The sequence below is a fragment of the Aulostomus chinensis genome, chromosome 24 (assembly GCF_037954235.1).
Source record: "Aulostomus chinensis isolate RoL2024-O1b breed Wild chromosome 24, RoL_Achi_v1.0, whole genome shotgun sequence".
In the NCBI taxonomy this organism is placed as follows: domain Eukaryota; kingdom Metazoa; phylum Chordata; class Actinopteri; order Syngnathiformes; family Aulostomidae; genus Aulostomus; species Aulostomus chinensis.
In genome coordinates this window covers 8,013,034-8,035,590 of record NC_141343.1, presented here as the reverse complement: position 1 = coordinate 8,035,590, position 22,557 = coordinate 8,013,034, and the positions used below count along the sequence as shown (strand labels likewise).

At 43.9% G+C, this 22,557-nt stretch overlaps 1 protein-coding gene across 10 annotated transcripts in view; it reads left to right on the top strand.

Annotated features, from left to right (window-relative positions):
* The window catches only part of elavl2 (ELAV like RNA binding protein 2), a 47,851-nt gene extending 42,410 nt beyond the window's left edge, over positions 1–5,441 (top strand). For 7 of the 10 annotated variants that reach the window (XM_086196979.1, XM_086196976.1, XM_086196978.1 and 4 more), the window contains 3 exons: positions 417–642; positions 1,186–1,224; positions 4,286–5,441. In XM_086196979.1, coding sequence (XP_086053105.1) covers positions 417–642; positions 1,186–1,224; positions 4,286–4,616 — 596 coding nt within the window. In that variant the 3' untranslated portion in view covers positions 4,617–5,441. The remainder of the gene's footprint in view (positions 1–416; positions 643–1,185; positions 1,225–4,285) is intronic. The other 3 variants (XM_086196982.1, XM_086196981.1, XM_086196980.1) reach the window with 3 other exon arrangements.
* The last annotated feature ends 17,116 nt before the right edge of the window (positions 5,442–22,557 follow it).

The following is a 22,557-nucleotide window of genomic DNA, read 5'->3' as shown; positions in this document are numbered from 1 at the left end:
TCGCCACCAACTGCACCAGGATGTGATGGCATCACAAGAACCAAAAGACAACGACCGGCTCACCAGATCTCTGTCTTAGCGCTGCACCAGGTAGCGCAGGAGCCTTGAGACGGGGCCGAGGTGACAGACATGCAGCAGAGACAGTGTGACACTTCTTTTTGATTTAATTTATCTGTTAACGACAACAGATTTGGAAAAAAAAAAAGGTTCTGCTAAATGTGAAATGCTGAGTATTGGATCCAATTATCATCCTGGGTGGAATAGCTTATCTGATTATGTGACATCAATACCGTGTTGCGGGGACCAGCAACGGGTGAAGAGAGGCTGCCTCATCAGCAGTGTTTTGGTTGTTTTGTCCTCATCGATCCTTCAGCTTAAGCAGATAAGCACCGGCCATTCCTATCTTCTCTCCTCAGGCGTTTCCAGAGGAGTTGGCTTCATTCGTTTTGACCGGCGAGTTGAAGCTGAGGAGGCCATCAAGGGTCTGAACTGTCAGAAGCCGCCTGGCGCCACAGAACCCATTACAGTCAAGTTTGCCAACAACCCGAGTCAGAAGACCAGCCAGGCACTGCTGTCCCAGCTGTATCAGTCACCCAATCGAAGGTACCCAGGACCCCTCGCACAGCAGGCACAACGCTTCAGGTAAAAGGGGCACACCAAAAAAGAACAAACCCTGATTAGAGTTAATACTGCTAGTGATGTTGAATCTGTTGACCTCCTGAGGCTTTTGAATTAGCATTTAAATTGTCTCACAGCAGTATCACGAACATATTCTGTGTTGGAGCTCGTCGATCCTCTGGACAGAATAATTCATCCCCATATTCACATCAACAACTTTGCTGTGTTCCTCCTGTTGCAGATGTAGGCCTCACCACACGAGCGCTGGATTGGAGCAGATTTTGACAAATATGCGTATGAGATGAGCAATAGGGATAGACGAAGTGTGCTCTTTATCGAAGCATAGGCTCGTTAGTCTGGGAATCGATGTTTCCAGTGCCACGCTTGACTCCGTTGGCGTGCAGAAGTCCGCTTGAGCGTCCGCCAGTTGCGATCGTTGCTGAATCTCATGGCTGAAACTATTACTCATCTCCGTCATTTTGTCAAAACCTTCATCAACCTCATGAAAACCTTTGTCGTGTTTTGAAATTAACGTGCGTTGTCTTTTTTGTATTCTGTTTTTTTTAGGTTGGACAATCTGCTGAACATGGCTTACGGCGTGAAAAGGTACATTGGTTTACTTTCTAGATTTCATCGCCTAACCTAATTAATCCCGTGCTGCTGGAGCTCCGGGCTACGTCGCGTTAGTGTGACGAGGCAAATTAATGTACACCTAATCTCATCTGTGTCAGTGAACGCGGCCGCTGATGTGGTAAAAGCGTGTTGGTGATGCAGGAAGGTGGTGCGGCTCTGCTACGCTCACAACTGTGATGTCCTCCCAGGATTCGAAGGGAAACCTGGTGGTTTTTAACACAAACCTGTTGTGCTGCTTGATGCCGGCAGTCCAGGCAGCGTCGCTTGGCTCCCGGCGTAGGGCGGGAAAGCTGACTACCGAGGATCTCCCCCCCCCCCCCGCAACACATCGATAAAATGTCAAGCAAAGTTCCCAGGTTGAGCCGTTCAGACGCTTCAAAACCCAAAAATTTTCTGTCAGAAAACCCAAATTTATCAGCAGGAATCCGGAAATTTAATAACCAGCAAACCTTGTTGTTTTTTTGCCTTTAAAAAAAAAAAAAAAAGACTAACAATCAAGCATTGTCTTTTGGAAGAGTTTCGAACTTTTTCCTTCATGCACATGTGCGTTGAGGTTTTTTTTTTTTTTTGTATTAAAAAAAACAAACAAAATTATGGACACAGCCCAAATGTAGCCTGAGCCCCGAAACATCATGGACCAGAACAGGAACGGTTTAACACTGATCACCACAGCCATGGCAGTATTTAATTATGCTGTATTTCGTTCCTCCTGGGGCGTCGGTGCCGTCTCCCCCATCACGCCGTCAGTTATGACTGGTGACCAACCAGTAAACCAGCTCTTGTTGCTCTGAGGACGACCGGTCTGCTGCTGCCGACTTGCAGCACTAAAAGATTACAGTTCATCAACTCGGAGAAAGTTTAATTCCTTCAGGATTCGTCCTGTTGTTCTGTTTTCGATCGTTAGAAAGTTTGACTGCTTTTCATTATTTTAAGTTTAAAAAGAAATGTGTATATTCCTGCGTGAGGTTCTGGGCCGTTCATCTCGCTGATGGGCTGCTGCAGGATTCAATACACAATGTGTGAATCCTGCTGTTCGTGGTTAGGGTTCTGCATGTGACGTTTTTTTAATGAAAACCCTACCTGTGACCCATCAAACAGCCTGGTCCCACCTCTTCGGCCTCACAGTCGAGGGGCGTGGTTGAGACGTGTTCGTGCCCACAGTATTTAGAGATTGTGGGTCAAATGTAGTGTTGAAAGTCCTGGGCTGGATACACCTGCAGTAATACCTCTGCTGGCCGCTGTAGTGGTTTCTGCATGAGGCCGTTTGTCATCACGGCCGTGATGACGACAAACGCACACGGCTCCCTTTTATCCCCTCTGCTCCTTGTCAGCTTGAGTCATGTGTGCTTTAAACTGTGTAAGGCTTCATTCGTTTTTGTTTGTCCCTTCCGAAAATATAAAAAAAGAACAGGTTGAGAATATAAACTGGAGCCTCGAAAATATCCTCAGAGGTTAAATAAAACCAAAGGCAAATGTATGCACTCACAGGTTAGAGTGTGTGTGTGTGTGTGTGTGTTCGCGCAGTTCTAGTGATGTAGAATGTTTGTGTGCAAACGTAGCAGAGACGCGAGTTCCCACACCAATTATGTCATCTTCCCTATTATGTGTTCTTGACATGATGTCACAACATGTCGAGATTAAAACGTCGTCTACAATGCTTGTCTACATAACAAAGGACATATTTTTACAATCTCTTACTTGCTATTGCACAAAATTGCATACTTGTACTCGGAGCTTCACACGGGTACCTTGATCTATTATGGACAGCCCTGTCCTGTTTCTAACTTTGTTGCATCAGATGTCTTTCAGGGTTCACCAGGATACCAGTTTGTCTAAGTTGAGTTTTATGAAAATGCCTTGGAGTATGATTGAAGTTCAATTCTCTGAAAGCTCCCCAGGCCCGTCACCGGCGACAAAAGACCCCTGATTTCTTGTCTGCCGTGCTCATTGGCTGACGTCTTGGTTGCCGAATCTCCCTCTCAGGGTCCTTGATGCAGGGAGCACACCTGTCATGGTGGATGTTCCCTGAGAGGCTAACTGGAGCAGCTAATCTTGCGTGACACCTGCTGCAATAATTCATGGCATGGCCCGTGCACTTTAAATTTGGTTGGTCCAACTATTAAAAAAAAAACGAAACACCTTTAACCAAAGACCAGGACCTTTGGTTTTTCTTCCTAATGTGGCGCGATGACCCAGCTGCTCGAAGCCAAACCAAGCGACGTGGCTTGGTTAAATCAGCCGCGGTTTCTCACAGAGACCGAGACGCATTTCCTTCCGGCAACCAAATATGCAAGCATGTGCCGATGTTCTAAAAGAACATGTATGGAATATTGACACTGCTTCATTCGCTTCGTCTCTTTAGGAGTCGTTCACGCTCTCCCGGCCATTGCTGTTTCTAAGAAAGTTGCCAGCCGCCGTTTCGTGCTTTTTGTATATTTTTTTACGAATCTTTCAAGACCCCCAGAATATTACGTGCCGTGATTAACCAAAAAAAACAAACATCAGAAGAGAGATCAAAGCCTCTGTCATATTGTGTGAATATTCTAAGTTCATCTTTCGATCAACAAGTGAATTTTCATTGGTTTCATCAAAAACTTTGATTTTAAGTCAGCAAGCTGCCAAAATGAATCCGATTTAAAGGAAATAATTTGACCGCATAGGATTGGGTTTATAGATTTTTAATGCTTTTTTGTTTTCCCCCTCACTACGGTTTGTGAACGAAACCGTACAGTATAAATGAGAACCAATCGTAGTGGACCTGGTGGAGAGCCAGCGCGTCCATCCGCCTCCTGTCCCCAGGTTAAGGGATCCTAAGTCGGGCTGCGTCCTCCCGTTTCTAGATGTGACATGTTTTTGTTGTAGCGGGTGCACAGCAGCGCCCTCTATACCGTGTAGCGGCGAAAACAGCGATTGGCGTACCAGCTAGTCAGTGGCGAGGGAAGAGTTAAACGCGGCTCAGGATGAGGCATGACGAGTGCTGGATGTGTTGGCGTGACCTTGTGTGGTTCTGAAAGCCCACTTCTGTATGTCACAGCAGGTTCTCGCCCATGGCCATCGACGGGGTGACCAGCTTGGCTGGAATCAACATCCCGGGGCACGCGGGCACCGGCTGGTGTATCTTCGTCTACAACCTGGCTCCCGACGCAGACGAAAGTATCCTCTGGCAGATGTTCGGTCCGTTTGGTGCCGTCACAAACGTCAAGGTTATTCGCGACTTCAACACAAACAAGTGCAAAGGATTTGGTTTTGTCACCATGACTAACTACGACGAGGCGGCGGTGGCCATTGCCAGCTTGAATGGATACCGCCTCGGGGACAGAGTGCTGCAAGTCTCGTTCAAAACCAACAAAACACACAAAGCCTAATACCCACTGAGATTGTTTCTAGAAAACTCCGCAGAAAAATGGAAATTGAAGCATACTGACCGTAACTTTCTACATTAGTAAACAGCTTTGTAAATCAGTGTTACGACGAAAAACAATATTTAGCGTCCAACGATGTGATTATTTTCTTTTCATTGCTTCGCTTTGAATCTTCTCTATATACTTTAAAAACTGGGAAAAAAAAATAAAATAAAAAATCTAGCAGCGGGTTGTAAATGCCTGCGATGGTGAATTCTCTTGCTGTCTCTACGGATGGACCATCTGAAACGTTCCTCTAGGTTTTTGTCATTTTGTTGCACATCTGCTTTGAAACAGTCAGTCTTGTAAGGTTATGTGTTGTGATTTTTTCATTTCTATTTTTCGGTACTTTTCTGTGTCCTGACCTTTCTGTTTCTGGGTGCGTTTAAATGCCTTCGGTGGTTAGCAAAGTACTTCTTTTGACCTCTTTGCGGTTTTGTTGATTTCGTAAGTGTTCCGTTTATTGTAATGAGTTGGTTATCGGTTGGCTGCATAATGTTGCTTATTGTAAACTTAAAACCGGATTAAAAAAAAAAAAAAAAGACAAAAAAAAATTCTTAAAGCAGTACCTTGCCAAAGAGCTAAGAACCTCTTTGATGTGGGTTTAAAAAGCATCTATTTTTATAAAAGAAAAATTTGGAGAAACTTTTTACTGGACCTGGAACAAAATATTTTGACTTGGATACTTTGAGAAATATCTTCATATGACACCTTGTGAGCTTTTGAACTTTACAAGAAAGTTTGCAGTGGTTGGAATTTCTGGAGAGATTTATGATGTAAAAGATACCTTTTGAGATCTTTGTATTATCTTTAGACTATAGAATCAATGGCCGTGCTGGTTTCACATGTTAAAATCATCTGTGTGCCCCCCCCCCCCCCCCCGCACTCCCCGCCCCCACGCCCCCCCACACACACCCCTCCCCTCCACCGGTCGTCCGGGCGGTTACCACTAGCAACTCGCTTTCCGCTTTGATTTGGAAACGGACAAACGTGCATGCAAAAGGAATAACAGAAATCTTAAAAGGTAACTAAAAACAAAAAAATAGGGGGGGTGGGAGCAGGGGGGGGGGGGCGGGGGGTTAAAAAAAATCAGTTCTTCCTAGCTAAAGGATTCCCTTCAGACAGAGCTCATGGTGTTTTGTAGTGTACCTATGATATATCATTAGACTCTCGCGATCAACCACAAGGGTTTTTACATACTTTGTATGAACGATTGATGACGAGCCGACGAAGGCAGCAGCTGAAGAAAACGAGTCTGAAGCATCGAGCGAGTTACTCTGAGCTTTGAGCTTATGTAAATAAGTCCTTTTTTATGTTGAGTATTTGGCTACCTTATTTCAGTTTTGGACAGTTTGATATTATAGATTTTGTTTGTTTGTTTGTTCTCCCCTCTTTAATGGTAAGGTATTTTTAATTTCGGACCTATTTTCCTTATTTTAATTTCCCTTCTACTTGCGTTGTCGTCCTATGGACTAGCATTACAGTGCATAAATTTGTTGGTTGTTTGGTCTGTAGATAGTCTTGCTTCGTATAAAAAAAAGTATTAAGAACTATAGACATTTGTTTTGTTTTTTATATATAAACATTATAGATATATATTTATGTGGTAAAGAATGGATATAAACCACAGTTTTGAACTATTTGATTTTTTTTTCATACTCATATATATCCGTAATGCATATAACCTGTCTTTAAAATCGTTACAAAACAAAAAAAAAAGACCACAAAAAAAGGTGTATATTGCTTTATTCACATCGGGGGAGGGGGGGAGGTGGGTGAAGCAGTTCCATTAGCTAAATTGGTTTGATGAACATTCTCTTAAACGAAGACGGAGGTCGCTCGCCGCGTCGGGCCTGGGATGCGCCTCCCGCGCCGGGCTTGGTATCAAACCAACTACTAGTCATGCTTCCCCTTCAAACGAGCAGTGTGCTTTATGCATTATATAAATATCTTTGCAACTGCTTTCTCTTGTTTATCTATTCCTTCTTTGTGTTACTTGTACAAGTTAAAACTTTAAGTCTAGATGAGTTGTGATACTTGCTGCTGTGGGGTAAGGGACTACATTTTTCATGCCCGACCTGCCATTACTGATATTTTATTTTATTTATTTTTTTCCTTTTTCTAACTCTCTGATTTGGTCTTGACAAATTAAAAAAATAATAATAATAATAATTAAAAAAAAAAAAAAAAGATTTGTTACCAACGGTCCAGCATGAAAACACGTTCCCTCCCACCCCCTCTTATCTCAATTCTTAATGTGAGAATGATTATTTATTTGAAGTTGTACAGTCTGACTTGGTTCACAGCATTTTTGGAATAGAATATCTTTTTGTTGAGTACTTTAAAGGATGTACATGTTCTTTACTTTGTGTTTGGATACTTTGGATTTTTTCCATGTTCAGTACATCAATAAATAAGTTGAAGGGCAATGCAGCTTTGTGAATGGATTGAATCCTTTGTTGTTGTTGTTGTTGTTTTTCCTCAATTGATAAAAAAGATGTCAAAAATCTAAGGAACCCCAAATTTCGAACACTCCTCTGTCCTGTCCCACAACGCTTCATTTTCCCTCCTCTTTTTGCAGTAAAAGCCGACGTGTTTCAGGTCAGTTTCATCCTGGTTGTTAGAAAAGGTTCATTCATTTCATGGCCGTCCTGGGAAACTTTGTAATTGAGCCAGTGCTCATTTTTGTCCCGTTGTGTTTTTTTCTTCGGATGTTAGCGGAGTATAAAAGCGCAAGTGGAAGGAAGCTAATGTCCAAAGCTAATGACCCAAATGCAGCGTGTCAACAATGCAAAAAAAAAAAAATGGTTTGTTTCCCAAAATGTCAAAATATGTATTGATGCTCATAACTTTCTCCTTTTGACCTTGAAGAAGAGAAATCTTTCAGGCAAAAAAAGTTAAGATATTAACAATTTATAGGAATATTTGACCTTCTGCTTTGTGTTTCTGCTCATTGCTGGTTCCCCCCCCGCCCCCACTCAGAAATTTTAGTCACGTTGGTGAGTTAGCCTAGCATGAAAGCACAGGGAACCTAATAGCTGACGGTTCACTCTCACCAGGCACAAATGTATTTTGCATGTCAACAAAACAAACAAAAAATTTCAAAATAAGTTGTCACTCTTGCAACTTGTTTGATTTGGTCCAGGATTTGATGCCAACAGTACTTCTCTGTTCAGTCTTGTTAGCGCATTAGCTTAGCAATAAAGTCGAGGGAAGATAACTGCTCAAGCGAATGACTTGGACACATGGTGTCAGTGGATCGAAAACCTGCCCAAATGTCAACATTTATTTTCAAGTTTTTGATTTGACAAACAAAAGTGGGGAATCTGCTTCTTCAAAGAGCCACGAATGAACAGCCAGTTTGTGAAGACGCGGTCCAACAATTTACTGGCTGATTTCACCGTGCTGGTCTGTTTTTTTTTTTGTGGAATTAGATGACAGTCGAGGTACTGTTAGCTTAGCATGAAAGTGGAAGGAAGCTAGCGGCTGACGCTTCATCAGACACCATTGCGTCATGTCGACAAGGGTTTTCCGAACTGTCCCAATATGAATTCGTTCTTGAAGACCAACAGAAGTTGGGCTGCATGTTTTTTGTTTTTTTTTTGGGGGGGGGGGGGGGGGGGTTCAAAGCTTTTCAACATCACTTTTATTCCTGAGCTCCCTCACCGTACAAGTCGATCAGAGTTCATGTGGTGGTTGGAACGACTCGTCACAAAGCGCCGCACAGGGCTTAAAGGAAGAAGCCTGATATAGAGTATTGATCTCACTCTTTTTACTTTTAGGGAAAAAAAAAGTCTAATGCTCCTCTCAAGGTCGAAGATGAAATGGTCGTCTTTGAAGTGCGTTCCCCTGCTGTGCAGCCACCTCGCGTTGGCACGCTGTCATTTTTCAGGGCATTTCAGGAGCTGCAAGCGACTTGTTCTTCATGTTGAGAAAACCTTGTGCTTTAGGAGGGAAAATTAAAGTTCCAGGCCAATGCTCAGTTTAATGAAAATATGTATTTATGCTCAATCACAGTGTGTGTGAGAGAGAGAGTGAGAGAGAGAGTGTGTGTGTGTGGCCAGCAGAGCAGGAGGGCTAATCTATTCACTGGTAAAAAGCTTTCAGTCTGTTCGATATTTACGCTTCCATTAGCCTCCATGTTAGAACACACGTAATCTTTCCTGACAGCAGTTTTTAGTTCGAAAAGAGTCATTTAAAAGCTTCGCTGGTGTCAATACTGAGATTGCACGGTGCTTGCTGGGTTTGCGAGGTTTTACTGGAAACATTGAGGCCAGCAGCTTTTTGGCTGAGTGACAGCATGTTGGCTTCTTATCTGGCATGTCGGAGGCTCTTCTCCCAGCTGAAAATTGGTCTTATCACGGAGGGAGAGTGATTGGCTGTTTTCCTGGCTATATGTTGTGATTACATGGTGTTTAAAAATACGATTAGACGTGAAGCTTCAGTCGGCGACGTCACGTCCCTCATCGCTGGTTCAAAGAGTGTGTGGATTTCCTCTCGCAGCTCATCAGTTCCCGCTGGAAAATTACTCGTTTTGAATACTTTTGACAAGCACTTTATTTAGATAAGAGGCACAAATATGTATTCAGTCGACAAAGAATACAGTTTTATTCTGAGTGACATCTTGAAGTCCCTCCACATTTCCCCTTCAGAAGAAAGTCTAACAATCATTAAAGCCGCAAGCAGTGATGATCTGGATGTGACCCTCCAGTGCTGTCATGTCACTTGGGAGAAAATGCAGAATCTGTCTATTGATGACGATGATCTCATATCCTGACCAGAATAAATTTAAAAGTTTCTTTCGCATAGCAAATGTATCAACCAGGGCGGCACGGTGGTGCAGTGGTCAGCACTGTGGCCTCACAGCAAGAAGGTTCCGGGCTCGAGCCCCGGCTCCAGCACGGGATCTTTCTGTGTGGAGTCTCCATGTTCTCCCTGTTCTGGACTGCAGCGGTATCCCTTTGAGAGGTGCATTTCTCGGGGTCGATGGGTAACAGTTGTAAAATCTCCCCCGGAACGGGCTTGACGACCTCGGACGAGGAAGCAAAAAGTAGTGTTCATCTTGAGTTTTGCGTAACGGCGCCACCTACGTCCATTCGTAGTGTACTGTATGTTAGCGCTGCTGTCGTCGGTGATTGACGCCAACATTTTCAGAGCCTCAGTTTGGCTCAAGAAACAATTGTTTCCCGTTGATTGGACCAATTATTGCAAGCTGTACTCCAGTATATTCGTATTTCTTTCAACCCACAGGAACCGTGTGATTTCTAACTTTTTATTTTTTTTTATTTTTAGCAGCATCAGAATTGTTGTGATACTTTGTGTACTTGGTGTGTATAGATCAGACTTGGAGTTGGCAAGTTTTTGTCTCAATATCGCCGGCAAGGGGTGAGGCAGATGGATGCCGCAACAACCAAGGAATGCGTAGGTTTACAGTATTTAAACTTTAAGGTAAAAGATGCTTTTTTAAATTTCCGTGCCTCACGCTGATCAGCTTGAACAAAACCCGTTCTCAGCGCGCCGATTGTGTTTAAAAAAACAAAACAAAACTCCAACATGCTAATGCGTCCTAGCTTGCCTGATCGTGCCGACCAGAGCGGAGCCTGTCTGTTTGGCGTCGTCCGTGTTGTTGGCGTCTTCTTGCGCTGCTGCGGAAAGGAAATGCGTGTCAGCTGACGACAGCCGTGATTTTGGGGGTTGGGTGTGAGTGATTTCTGATAATGTCCGATGTAAACAGAAGTGACGTGACAAATAGAGGAAGACACACTTGTGCACTTGGTCCTGAGCTGCTGGTGTCTGCAGGAGCACAAACACATTTGCATACTCGTCTGCTGCTGCTGCGGCGGTGATTTATGGCTCTGCAGCTTTTCTATTACACTTAATTTATAATTTTCACCTCCCCTCCTGGCCTGTTTCATCTCTGGGTTCTCTCCTGTTCTGAAGGACTAACTAGAAACAATAGGTGTTCTTTAATGAAAGGATACGTTGAAATTGGTAAAATATCGAAGGTCGAAGCAAATGCGACCTTTTTTTTTTTTTTTTTTTATCCCTTCTCTCGACTGTGCGTGAAAATCTCCCCGCGGCCGTGAACGGAGACGCGGTGCAGCTTCCATCGTGTCGTTTACAACACTGAATGCTTTTCTTTTGCATCATATTTCCATTTGTCAGACATCAAAGGCTTTGGCTCAGTGTCGGACCGTGTTCTGCTCTCTCCTCTCATTCCTCGTCGTCCACGGTCAAACGTGTTCACTGATTGGATTTAAGTGCTTACATCACAAACGGTAGCGGCTTGGCTTCCTCCGGTCCTGTCAGATCAGCACGTCCTCCGCCGATCTCTGCTAACAACTCTGAGCGTGTGTTTCTCCCTATGAGGCCTTGGCACCTTGGTTCCGTAATGAGTGAGTGAAGAAAAGGGGGTGCAGATTAGAATAACAACCTGAACTAATCCAGAACGGGACGATGAGGCGCTACGGTTTCTTTATTTTTGTTTGTTTGTTTGTTTTTTTTGGGGGGGGGGGGCGTGTCATTTCTGATTTTGCAGTGGCATGGTAGAATCTTTTTCTTCAACCCCCCACGCAAAACAAACCCCAAGAATAGCTGCAACCAACACAAACATGGCTTCTCCCTCTCTCTCAGCTGCAGCAGTGAGAGGGGAGCTGAGGGAAATCCACTGTTGACTCTCGAAATCAAAGAGGAGTTTCATCTTGGAGGAAACTGCTGAGGACTCAAGCCCACATCTCGGGGACAGGCGCTTTTCTGTTGTTCTTTTTAAGATTATTTCAGGCGTTTTATAATAGTTTAAGTGGTGTGTGTGTGGAGAGTTAGTTAGAGGGTGGCCTCTGGAGCTACCAGACCTGTTTCATGCAGTGGCAAGTCTGTCCAGCCAAGAGTTTCTGGAAATCTGCTCGCTTCTTGAGGCTACAAGTGTTTGTTGGAGCCCCCCAGAGGTCAAAATACAAGCTTATTATCGGGACACTAACACATTCCAATGTTTTACAGGCCAAAGACCCCCAAACATGATGGGGAGGTGGAGCAGGGACCCCCTTCCACCAGGAATATCATGCAAAAATGATTGTGCAAGGATTCGCGAGTGAAGTAAACGTCGTGTTTTTGTTTTAACAAAGGTGTCTTCTAGTTCAAATGATGCAGCATACACGTCTCCGTTTCTGGGGTCTTCGTCACCTGGGGACTGAATCGGCTCTTGGCCAATCAGAGAGAACCTGACAGGGCCAGCGTGTAACATGCTGCCTCGTGATTGGCACGTCGGGGCGGGTCATCCTCTGTGTGTACAGGAAGCTGGGAGGGACGGGCGCCCGGCTTGAGAGCTCCCGTGTGTGGCTGAATGGGAGAATCCGTTCGCTACAGTTGGTTGAATTCATGTTCATGTTTTTTAAAAGACATTCAAATTTGTGGAAAAAAACTTGAAATGATCAACCAAACATTTTGCGACGCCAATGCAGTACTTTGACCCCCTGCTGAAGACCTCTGCCGTATGGTAGAACAAACGTTTGTTCTTGAAGATACGCAGGAAGTTGCCCTTAAAAAAAAACGAGTTAAAAGTATCTTAGCACTGCTTTGTCATGATGAAATGGTCAACAATAAAGATTATAGGTCTCGACATACACCAGCTATAGTTTAGCGTTTTTATTTCCTGAAATAAATGTATTTGTTATATATTTAAATTCGTCTGTAGTATACTACTAGCAACATTTGAATGAAAGTGATTTGACATTTGTGGGACACTTTTTTTGTTTTCCTCATCGAAATCAAATATAGCACAAAATACATTGCTTTTTGTTGCTACTTTAAACTTATTTGGTACGATCGCTTTGCCTCACTCATCGTTCCTACAGCTAAGAAAGCTTCATTTTGAAGTGGAGGTCAGAATAGGAGAGACCCATAAATCGATCCTTGTGGGACTCCTCCGTGCTGATGCTTATTCATTGCATTATGAATGACGAAGTGTTTAAAAAAACACACACAGGTGCAAAACTGGTTTGTAAAAATGCCTCCACTTTCTTCGTACGTAGGCTTTCACTCTCGAACGTGGCATGAACAGCAGGCTTGGGTCAGAAACCTTGCAGCAGCAGCTGGTGAAACGTTGATTTCAAAGCCAACGATAACAGCTTTCAATGACCTGAAAGCTAAATCTCCTGCTGCAGTGTTGGCTCGTTCTGCTAGCAGCCGGCCTGCAGCTAGCAAACCGGGATGATAGCGACATGGCACCAACTTCACAATGTAACAGTACATTAATCATTAATTCATTTAGTTTGATTGTGGATATTTTTGCATTTTACAGAACGATGTTGGCAGAATCAAACATGTGGATTTCAGCTTCTTTTCTTTTATTTTCTTTTTTCTTTTTTTTTTCTTTTTACAAACCATCCGGCACCAAATTCCAGGTGCGGGTACCGTATCGGCACAGATGTGAATGATACCACCTCCAGAGCGGCTGCATTGATAAAATAAAAATCTCAGGTTTAGTGGATTAAAGCAGCAGACTTTTCTCCTACAGTTGTAATTTTTCAGCACAGATTGGAGCTCTGCAGTTGCTTGTACAGGGTTGCACAAGTTGTCAGTGTCCGAGTGTGTGTGTGTGTGTTGTGACATAAGGGCTGAAGTCGTTGCTCGCTTTCCTCTACGCTGTAATAATAAGATCTGATTTAAGGTTGACCAGAGCACGCCAGCCGTAGCGCCTTATCCCTCATTTCCTCTGCAGCCAGTGGAGATGAGATCTCTCCACAATATTTACCCGGGGAATAATGATGTTTGATTTAACTGTCTTCTGGGTGTGTCTGTGCCAGGCCTATTTTCTCTGCTACTGAGAGAGAAGAGAAAACAGACGGAAGCTTAAGTCCACAGGAGAAAAAAAAAAAGCCTCAGATCATTGTTTATGGATGATGCTGGCTCGCTGTACTGTATTTCTGTGCCCGGCCTTCGGAATGAAGAGCTCGTGTTGGTCGCATGACTCACTCTCGGCTTCTTAGTGCACCTCCTCGCCGTGTAAAGATGCTGCGGCTCAACATGGGAAGTGAATAATAAACTGCCATCAGAGCAGCGCTGCATTTTACTGAGATAAACCCCCAAAATATTCATTCTGATTGGGGGGTTTTATTGCAGCTAATCAAAGTAGGGCTCGGCAACCCTCTGGGAGTGAAGCTTGTATTTACCCACCTTGAGTTTCCTAAGCAGCGTCTGACACGCTCGCTACCGTAGTATTTACCTCATTACAGCCTGCCTTCTCTCCAAGGACCCCAGTCATTTGCATGGCTGCTTGTCAAACTGTGTTAATATTGACAAAGATTTGCAGCCGTTTTAATCAGTCGAAGGAACACAGAGTTGTTTACTGCAACGCACCTTAAGAGAAAAAAAAAAGATGCTTCCGTACAGACGTCTGAGCAGGAAAATAAACGAAAGCTGCTCCATATTAAAGCGGCGGCAGCAGCAGTGTTAGCATGGCTCCAGCCTGCAGAGTGGCAGGGGCCCTCGCCCCTGTGACTGCAGTACCGTAAATTTGAAGTTGTTTACGGATGCTGCCATCTTGGTGCGCTCCGGGAGGGAAACTTGGAGCGGGGCCATTTACCGGCAGCTTGATGAGAGTGCAGTGAGGCAAGTTAATTAATACAACATCCCTGTAGCCACAGGCTAGGCTGAAGAGCTAACCCGGGAGGGAGGGAGAGCAGAGAGAATAAACCTGGGAGACTGAGACATTCTTACCTGGCTGATTAGACTCTTGTACATCTTGATGAAGCCCTAATAACAGGTTTGGACTCCGCAATATGGATATTTTTAGAATTCCACGATCAGATTACTCTGGAATTCTAGCTTCCGCATCGACTGTATTTTTTAAAATGATGTCGAGACATTGGATTCCTGTTTTTAAACCTAATGATTGACTTTGTGCTGCGAGAGGTGAGAGAGCTGACATGTTGAAGCTGGAGGGTTTATCTTGTCTCTTTTTTTTTTTACTTTAAATGGAGCAGGAATTGACAAAATGAAGATCGTGCTGCACCGAGAAAGACTTCAAATTAGAGATCGTGGCCGTAAACTGATCATAAATAATTGCAAGCTAGGAGGTAAATCAAGTATTTGGTAGATTTCTACACACTTTTTCTTGCAACCAGTTGTGTCCCCCTGCTGGCCAGTAAAGAGAAATGCAGCTTTAAAACAATTCTAACATAGCGCAAGTGAAGTCAAATCCAAAAGTGGTTGGGAGGAGATCTTCTTTCTGTGCAGCCCGGTTCTTTTCCAGTTCCGATGTGAGTGATGGTGCAGCAGCGTCTACGCCAACATCTCCAGGAGTCGCTGTTGTTGTCACGCCGTCGTCACACCTCCCAATTCCTCAATTGCCGAAAACGTGTAACTTGAAGCACAACGAGATGGTTTTTCTGGTGGGATCTTGAGCTGTTGTGATGTATGTGTGTCGTTAGCTACGGCTATCTAAGGAATGAGTCCCCGAACCCGGAATAAGTTAGCATTGTTAGCATTTATCGAATGTGTTAAATACCTTTTTAAGGTTTCTGGTTCACACCAGCTAAATTTATTTTACTTTTCAATTCCAAGTCATAAAGTAAGTCATCGACTCTGTGAATTTAGGTCATGAATTGTTTCGCTTCTTATACATCTAGAAAGTATCAGTTGCTAAGGAGAGGCTAACCAAGACGACGTCAAACACCTCCGTGCTGAAAATGGAGGTACGATAGCTTTGTGCTTGCAACAACTGAATTCAAAAATCGTGAAAGTGGAGTTCATTCGTGAAGGTGATGGTGCTTCCCTTGTACTGGAGGTGGAGATGCACCTGACGGGAGCGTCCGCATGCTCTGTGATGTCTTTGATGTCTGTTATGTCACACGCTGAGAGGTGGACGGAGGACAGCTCTTACCCCCCCCCCCCCCAGGAAAAGTTGTGTGTGTGGACCAAAATAGAAACTTCCCTCTCCTTTCACTCTTCCTCTTGGTGTCCATTTACTGTAGTTGACAAATAAATAAATAAAAATACAACTTTAGGATTTGCAAACATGTTTTTTTGTTGTTGTTTCCAGGATGAGAGAAAAAAAAAAGCTAAATAATGTGCAAACTCAGCATTACTTCGAAATGGAGGAATCATTTTAATAAGAGTTTATCGCATTTGCACATCAGCCAGCTAAATACTGTAAATAGCTGCCGGTCTACACAAAGGAGGCTATAAATCCCCCCCCCCCCGCGAATAAATCCTCCTAATCACAACGCAGGAAACTGGCAGAATTTTTTTTTTTTAAAGACTTTTTTTTTATGCTTTTGCCAGCTTTTCGTTTTGGTTAGTGTTTAGAATTCACTCAATAATTAGCATATTAAAATGCATGTAGGAGTCTGTGCAGTTGTGGTGGGAAAAGATAAGGCTGTGAGGAAGGGGGGTTGGGGGTGGAAGGGGGGTGCGGGGGGGGGGGGGGGGGGGGTCCACCGGAGGCCTATCAGTCAGTTGTGAATCGCTTTATAATTACTGAGATGCACAGACATAATTTCCTTCCACCAAAAAAAGGCAAAGTTTCATTTCCCTTCTTTTTTTTAATGCATGGTTTTGTTTGTGTGTGTGTGTGTGTGTGTGTGTGTGTGTGTGTGTGTGTGTGTGTGTGTGTGTGTGAGAGAGAGAGAGGATTTCTCCTTCTCCACTCACCTCTTCCTGTATTTGTCAGTGTGGCGCCGTGTTAAGCACAGTGTAGCCTAGTTTCTGCACAGCGTGAATGTCACCGTGGTATATATATATATATATATATTATTTTTTAAATTTTATTTATTTATTTTATTTATTTTCAGGAGGGATCTGAATTCTGACACTTTTGGGTTGTTTTCATGAACGTGACAAAGCGTCGGGCTGAAGTCCCTCTCACTTGTTGACTCTCATTTGCATAGTTTCCTCCGAATCGCCCGGAACGCCGACTGAAATCACGTGGAAAAGTTTGAGCGAGTCGTTTGGCCTTAATTACACTGAGACACTTTAATGGCTTTTATGATGAAGGTGCGCTCAAGTTTTTGGGTTCTAATTTTCAGAACAGAACCTTTTCTGTCTCTTTTTTTTTAATATTTATTGCTGTTGCCAAGTGGAGCAGAAGTCACAGCTTGAAAAAGGGAGTTGAAACAGAAGCATCATTAATATAGTTGGTTTCATTTCTTGGCTTGTTAAAGTGCAGAAATAACACTCGTTGGGCTCGTTGGAGTTGTTTTAGAGCACGAATCGATTCATTTTACTCATAAAAGTTTATCCAGCTCCGCAATCCCCTCCCCAGTTATGATACAAAATTAGTCACAGATATTTCATTCACACACTCATCCAGTCGCCCAGCTTTAAGTTTGAGAATTCAAAATTTTTTTGTCATGTTTTGGTGAAGATTGTGACTTTTCCTGTTAATTTTTCAACTGTTTATTTATTTATTTATTTTTAGATTTCATTTGACATCTGTAAATCATCTCCTGATGGATCGGTGCAAGCGTATTGATAATATACAAAAAAAAAAGGATATTAATTATGAACTTAGTTGCAGGACGGAAGCATGGTGTTGTGTATTGATGCTGCGTTTAAGTCAGTTATTTTAATTAGGAGATTCTGACAGTCATTTTATTGTTATAATTACAAATATGTTAATGCTCTGCGTTATCTCTTCTTCGTTGGTGCCCGCCATGAATCCTTCTTGTTCGATGCTCCTGGGGAGACTTGTCGAGTGAGTGTTGCTCACTTAAACTTGCAAATTAATGGTGGGCGGCCATAGAAGATCCTCCGAGTTGCGACACTCCCTGTGTCACACCCAAAACTACAACGACGTAACACCTGCTGCTCCTGCTGCCGCTGCGAACAAGCTGCTAACACCCGCTGCTAACGTTCCTGCTAACGTTCACTAGCAGTTACAAGTAAAATTGCACAAGAGGATTGGCTTTAATGTCATACCTCAGTCCTGACCCAACCAAACTAGTTTCATGTTTTAGGGCAGTCATTCCCAACCTGTGGACCACGGCCCCCTGGGGGGCTGCGAAGGTATTGCAAGTGGGCTGCCAAATAATTTCCAAAATAGTCTGATTTTTGTGGGAGGTTGGAAATGTGTGTGTGTGTGTACATATATATATATGTATATATATATATATAAAACAGAATAATGTTTTAAATGTTCAAATTCACTTGCACTTAAAAGGATGTTAAAATGTTTAAATATTTTAATTATGTTGTTTTGTTTTTCCTTCAAATATCAGACATGTGACAAGCAATTGTGAGAGGAAACTTTGTTGTTATCGGCCGGACCACTTTGCACTTGACTTTGTTTACGTTTGATGCTTACGGCTGAAACTGGAGTGTCAGGATGGAGCTGGCGAGCGCCAGGGAGAATTAAAAGGGAAGAAGGACAACACCCCGATGGTGAATCGACAGCCGTTGGAGGTGGGCCACGAAAATTTTTGACTTAAAAGAGGGCCCCTGAGATGGAAAAGGTTGGGAACCACTGTTTTATGCAATTCCCTATGAAAGCTTTTTTTTTTTCTTTTTTTTTTTGTGACGACCACTTTAGCTCAAGAGAAAGTAGTCGTACCACACAAAGTAGTCGTTCCCAGAAACTGAAAGGATTTCAAGTCGGGTTGCCCAGAAGCTGCAATTCATTCAATAAAGATGTAATGACTTCAAAAGTTGATTTCTTGAGTTGATCTAAAGAAATGTTTAGCATCAATCCGTATTTGTTCCTCTTTAAACATCTACGCAACAACATTATTTTCTCAGCGGGGAGTAACGATCAGAGCCCATGGTTCCAGCGCAAGTGTCACCCCTCGGACTTTTTGCCGCAAATCAAAACCACTCCGTCCTACAGTCCAGTTTGAAAAAAGCAGACTGAAAGAGGACTCGTAACCACAGAAACACTCGCCGTTCTTCCCCTATCACGGCAAACATAACGCACCAGCATATGACAAAAACAAGTTGTTAGAAAAACGGTAAAATACGGTGATTGTCAGGTTTTATGAAGCAAATGTGTAGAAGCGTGCCCAGGCGTTTGAGGAGGTCAAAGTAGAGGCAGAACTCGTGACAGACAGACGTGCTAGCGAATAGATCTGAGGTGTCGATGAAGGATCCAGATGACCAAAGGACTGTTTAACGTTGATTTCGGGGAAACTTGGAGGGAAACCCCCAAAGTCTGGAGGCAGAACAGTCCTATTAAAGACCAGCAGCCAGTTGAAGGACTGTAAAGGTTGCCTGGGGGGGGGGGGGGGGGGGGGGGGTCGTCGACCAGCAGGTTCTCCTCAGATGAAATATTGATGGCGCTGACTTTGATTCTGCACTCGCTACTTTTGATCCAGATCTGTCACGGCACAAGAAACCCTCCCCCCCAACACACACACACACACACACACACACACACACACACACTCTTCCTTACCCCCCTCTTTGTCCTTCTTCAAGTGTACCGCCGCTTTTACTTTTTTCGAAAAATGGCATCCACCCTCGGCTAGCTTTGATCAGACGTGTCGACTTTGAAGAGGAACCTTTAGAGATGAGAGTGTGTACAGGGAGGCGTTCGAGGTCTGAACCAACAGAGGAAGCTCCAATAGTGTCAAAAAAAAAAAGAGGTGGTTTTATCGAACGAGGCACGTTTCATTGATAAAAACCAGCAGACGAGTCCTGGCGCTCCAGAGGATTTTGAAGATCGCCCCGATGTCTCCAACACTGGTTCTACATCTGCTGCTGTCATCAGCGTCTTTCTTCTGTGTGTTTGAAAAATATGTCCAGCGTGGCCTCGATCATATCGATGTGCGCCAATAAAATAAAAGCCCCTTGCCGTCCTGGTTACGAGCAGGTGAGCAAATATCGGCGGGTAAATGTCCCCCCCCCCCCCCATTAAAAACTCTCGTATTTGTTTGTAAGACTTCTATTGTTTACCCCGTTCTGTAATTTAAAAAATAAATAAATAAATAAAAAGCCCAGCTACGTTTGAAATGCAAAAAAGCAGCGGCTTCGTTAATAATTGCCATAATTGTATAAGTATGTGGAAACTGCTACACAAAATGGAGCAATGACTATTATCAGGTTGATAACCAATAATTACTTACAAACTCTGTGCTCATTAAGCAGCTCCTGCAGAGAAACTGAGCTCAATATAACCCTCTAGAATCCCCTCCCCTCGCCCACCAGTACCCCGCCGCTCTCCCTCCTTCTGATATCCCACTTTCTCTCTCTTCATCTGCCTTTTATTCGGTGTTACCAAACTACCATCTTCTCCCTTGTCATGATTCTAAATCCCAACATCCTTCTTATTTATGTCCAGGGCCCTCTGCCTCCCTCCACTCTCTCTCTCACCCTCTGTCTGAAAGATTAACCATCCCCTCTGCATCTCTTCTCATCTATCATCTTCATGGGGGAATGGGCACAACAATTTGCCGAGAGAGAAACCGCCACGAGAAGGGCGAGGAAAGTTGTTTGGATTGCCACCGTCGATCAAGCCCCAGTTCTTAACACCTGCTTTTATTTCACAAGGCGCCGGGAGTCAAACGGGACCAGACTTCATCTTCGCGGGTAAAATTGTCAGCTGCTACGCCGGGATAACCTTTTTAGGGTCACATTACGGTGTTGAGATGACGTCCACAGCACCTGACAGGGGTAATTCACCACCGAAAAGTGAAGCCGATTGCAGAAGTGGACATGTTTTCCAAAGGCCGTTAGGGGGCGACACCACAGTTTCAATTTTGTCAGCCCATGTTCATTTTGTAAATTATGATTCATTTTCGAGTCCAACAGGCAGCAGAGTCCAATTTAGGGCCACTGGTGTACTATTGGTGGGTAAGATGTCCAATAGAAACAGTATCTGTGGCATAAATCGGTGTTTTGTTTTTCCCCATTCTACGTTCACTCTGTCGCCTAAAGGTACAAAATACAAGACAATAAGAGGCAAAGTAGGATCAGCCTCGATGCCTAGCCTAGCGACTGGTGGTGCCAGCCTAGTTGCTGGTAGTGCTGCCTAGCGACTGGTGGTGCCAGCCTAGTTGCTTGTAGTGCTTCCTAGCGACTGGTGGTGCCAGCCTAGTTGCTGGTAGTGCTGCCTAGCTATTGGTGGTGCTAGCCTAGTTGCTGGTAGTGCTTGCCTAGCAATTGGTGGTGCTAGCCAAGTTGCTGGTGGTGCTTGCCTAACTATTGGTGGTGCTAGCCAAGTTGCTGGTAGTGCTTGCCTAACTATTGGTGGTAACAGCCTAGTTGCAGGTAGTGCTTGCCTAGCGACTGGTGGTAACAGCCTAGTTGTTGGTAGTGCTTGCCTAGCTACTGGTGGTGCTAGCCTAGTTGCTGGTAGTGCTTGCCTAGCTACTGGTGGTGCTAGCCTAGTTGCTGGTGGTGCTTGCCTAACTATTGGTGGTGCTAGCCAAGTTGCTGGTAGTGCTTGCCTAACTATTGGTGGTAACAGCCTAGTTGCAGGTAGTGCTTGCCTAGCGACTGGTGGTAACAGCCTAGTTGTTGGTAGTGCTTGCCTAGCTACTGGTGGTGCTAGCCTAGTTGCTGGTAGTGCTTGCCTAGCTACTGGTGGTGCTAGCCTAGTTGGTGGTAGTGCTTGCCTAATTACTGGTGGTGCTAGCCTAGTTGCTCGTAGTGCTATCGAACTACTGGTGGTGCTAGCCTAGTTGGTGGTAGTGCTTGCCTAATTACTGGTGGTGCTAGCCTAGTTGATCGAAGTGCTATCGAACTACTGGTGGTGCCAGCCTATTTGCTGGTGTTTCTAGCCAAGCTGGTGCTGGTGCTTGCGCTACTGGCATGAAGTCAAATGTCCCGGAGGCTGCAGGACCATTGGTTTAGGTTATCTTGATATTAATCCTGTGTCACCAAATATCATCACGTCCAGCTTGCAGGAAATCAAGACGGCAACACAGGCCAACACTTGCTAATCAGGTTTTGTCCTCGTATTCTTCCATTCTGTGAATCTATTGATGAATCATGTCTTGAACAACGTCCAGTGGAAGGACCTTTAGATGTTAAATATTCCTCTCGTTTCTGCCACTTCTCTGGTCCCAAGCCATGGTGGCAAATTGAGGAAGGTTTCCCAGACTTTGTACCCCTGATTTAAACTCTCCAGCTCCTTTTGGGGGATCCCAATGAATCCCTTTGGCAGATGAGATACGAGATCCCCTCCAGCATTTCCTGGGTCTACCAAAACGCCTCTTGACGGTGGGACAGGCCGAGAACACCTTTAGCGGTATCCTTTAAGCTGCCTTTGGCTATCTGAGTCCCTCAAGGTACCTCAAAGCCACCCTGTCCTCTGGAACAAGTTGACCCAAAACTCATTTTGACTTCCTGGTACTGTTTTGTGTTCTTTCTATTTTTTAAACTGGCAAAAAAAAAAAAGGAAAAAAAGACTCCAACAAAACAAACAGTGACAAAGTTAAACCAAAAAAAAAAGCAGATGTATTGACTTGAGAGGATGGACGCGGGGTCGTAGTCAGCGGCTCATTAGCATTTCTGCTTTCTAGTACAGAAATCATTATGTAACCTGTGATGCTAGATACGTCTTCTTACATCACGAAACCTCTGAGTGTGTGTGTGTGTGTGTGTGTGTGTGTGTGTGTGTGTTGGGAAGGGGTGGTACACTGACACTGAAAAACAGTTTTTTTTTTTTTTTTAGGCTTCAACTAAAACCCAAAAAGCATTAATAATTAAAAAAAAATGTCATCTTCAAGCTTAAAATGAAGCCTTAGTTTGTATCATGGCCTCGAGCAAATTTTAGGGTTGTTTATGTCTTTGAAAATACTAAATCGCCGTCGCAAACTCTGTTTAAACGCGGATATTATTGGGTTTTATGCAAACTAACAGAAATTCCTTGCAGCCGTCACGGTTTTGGATGATTATTTGAGTCTTTTTTTTTTTTAATTTAAGGAATTTTCCTGCAGTTCTTTTAGCTTTCGCGGCTTTGGTTTTGCGACCA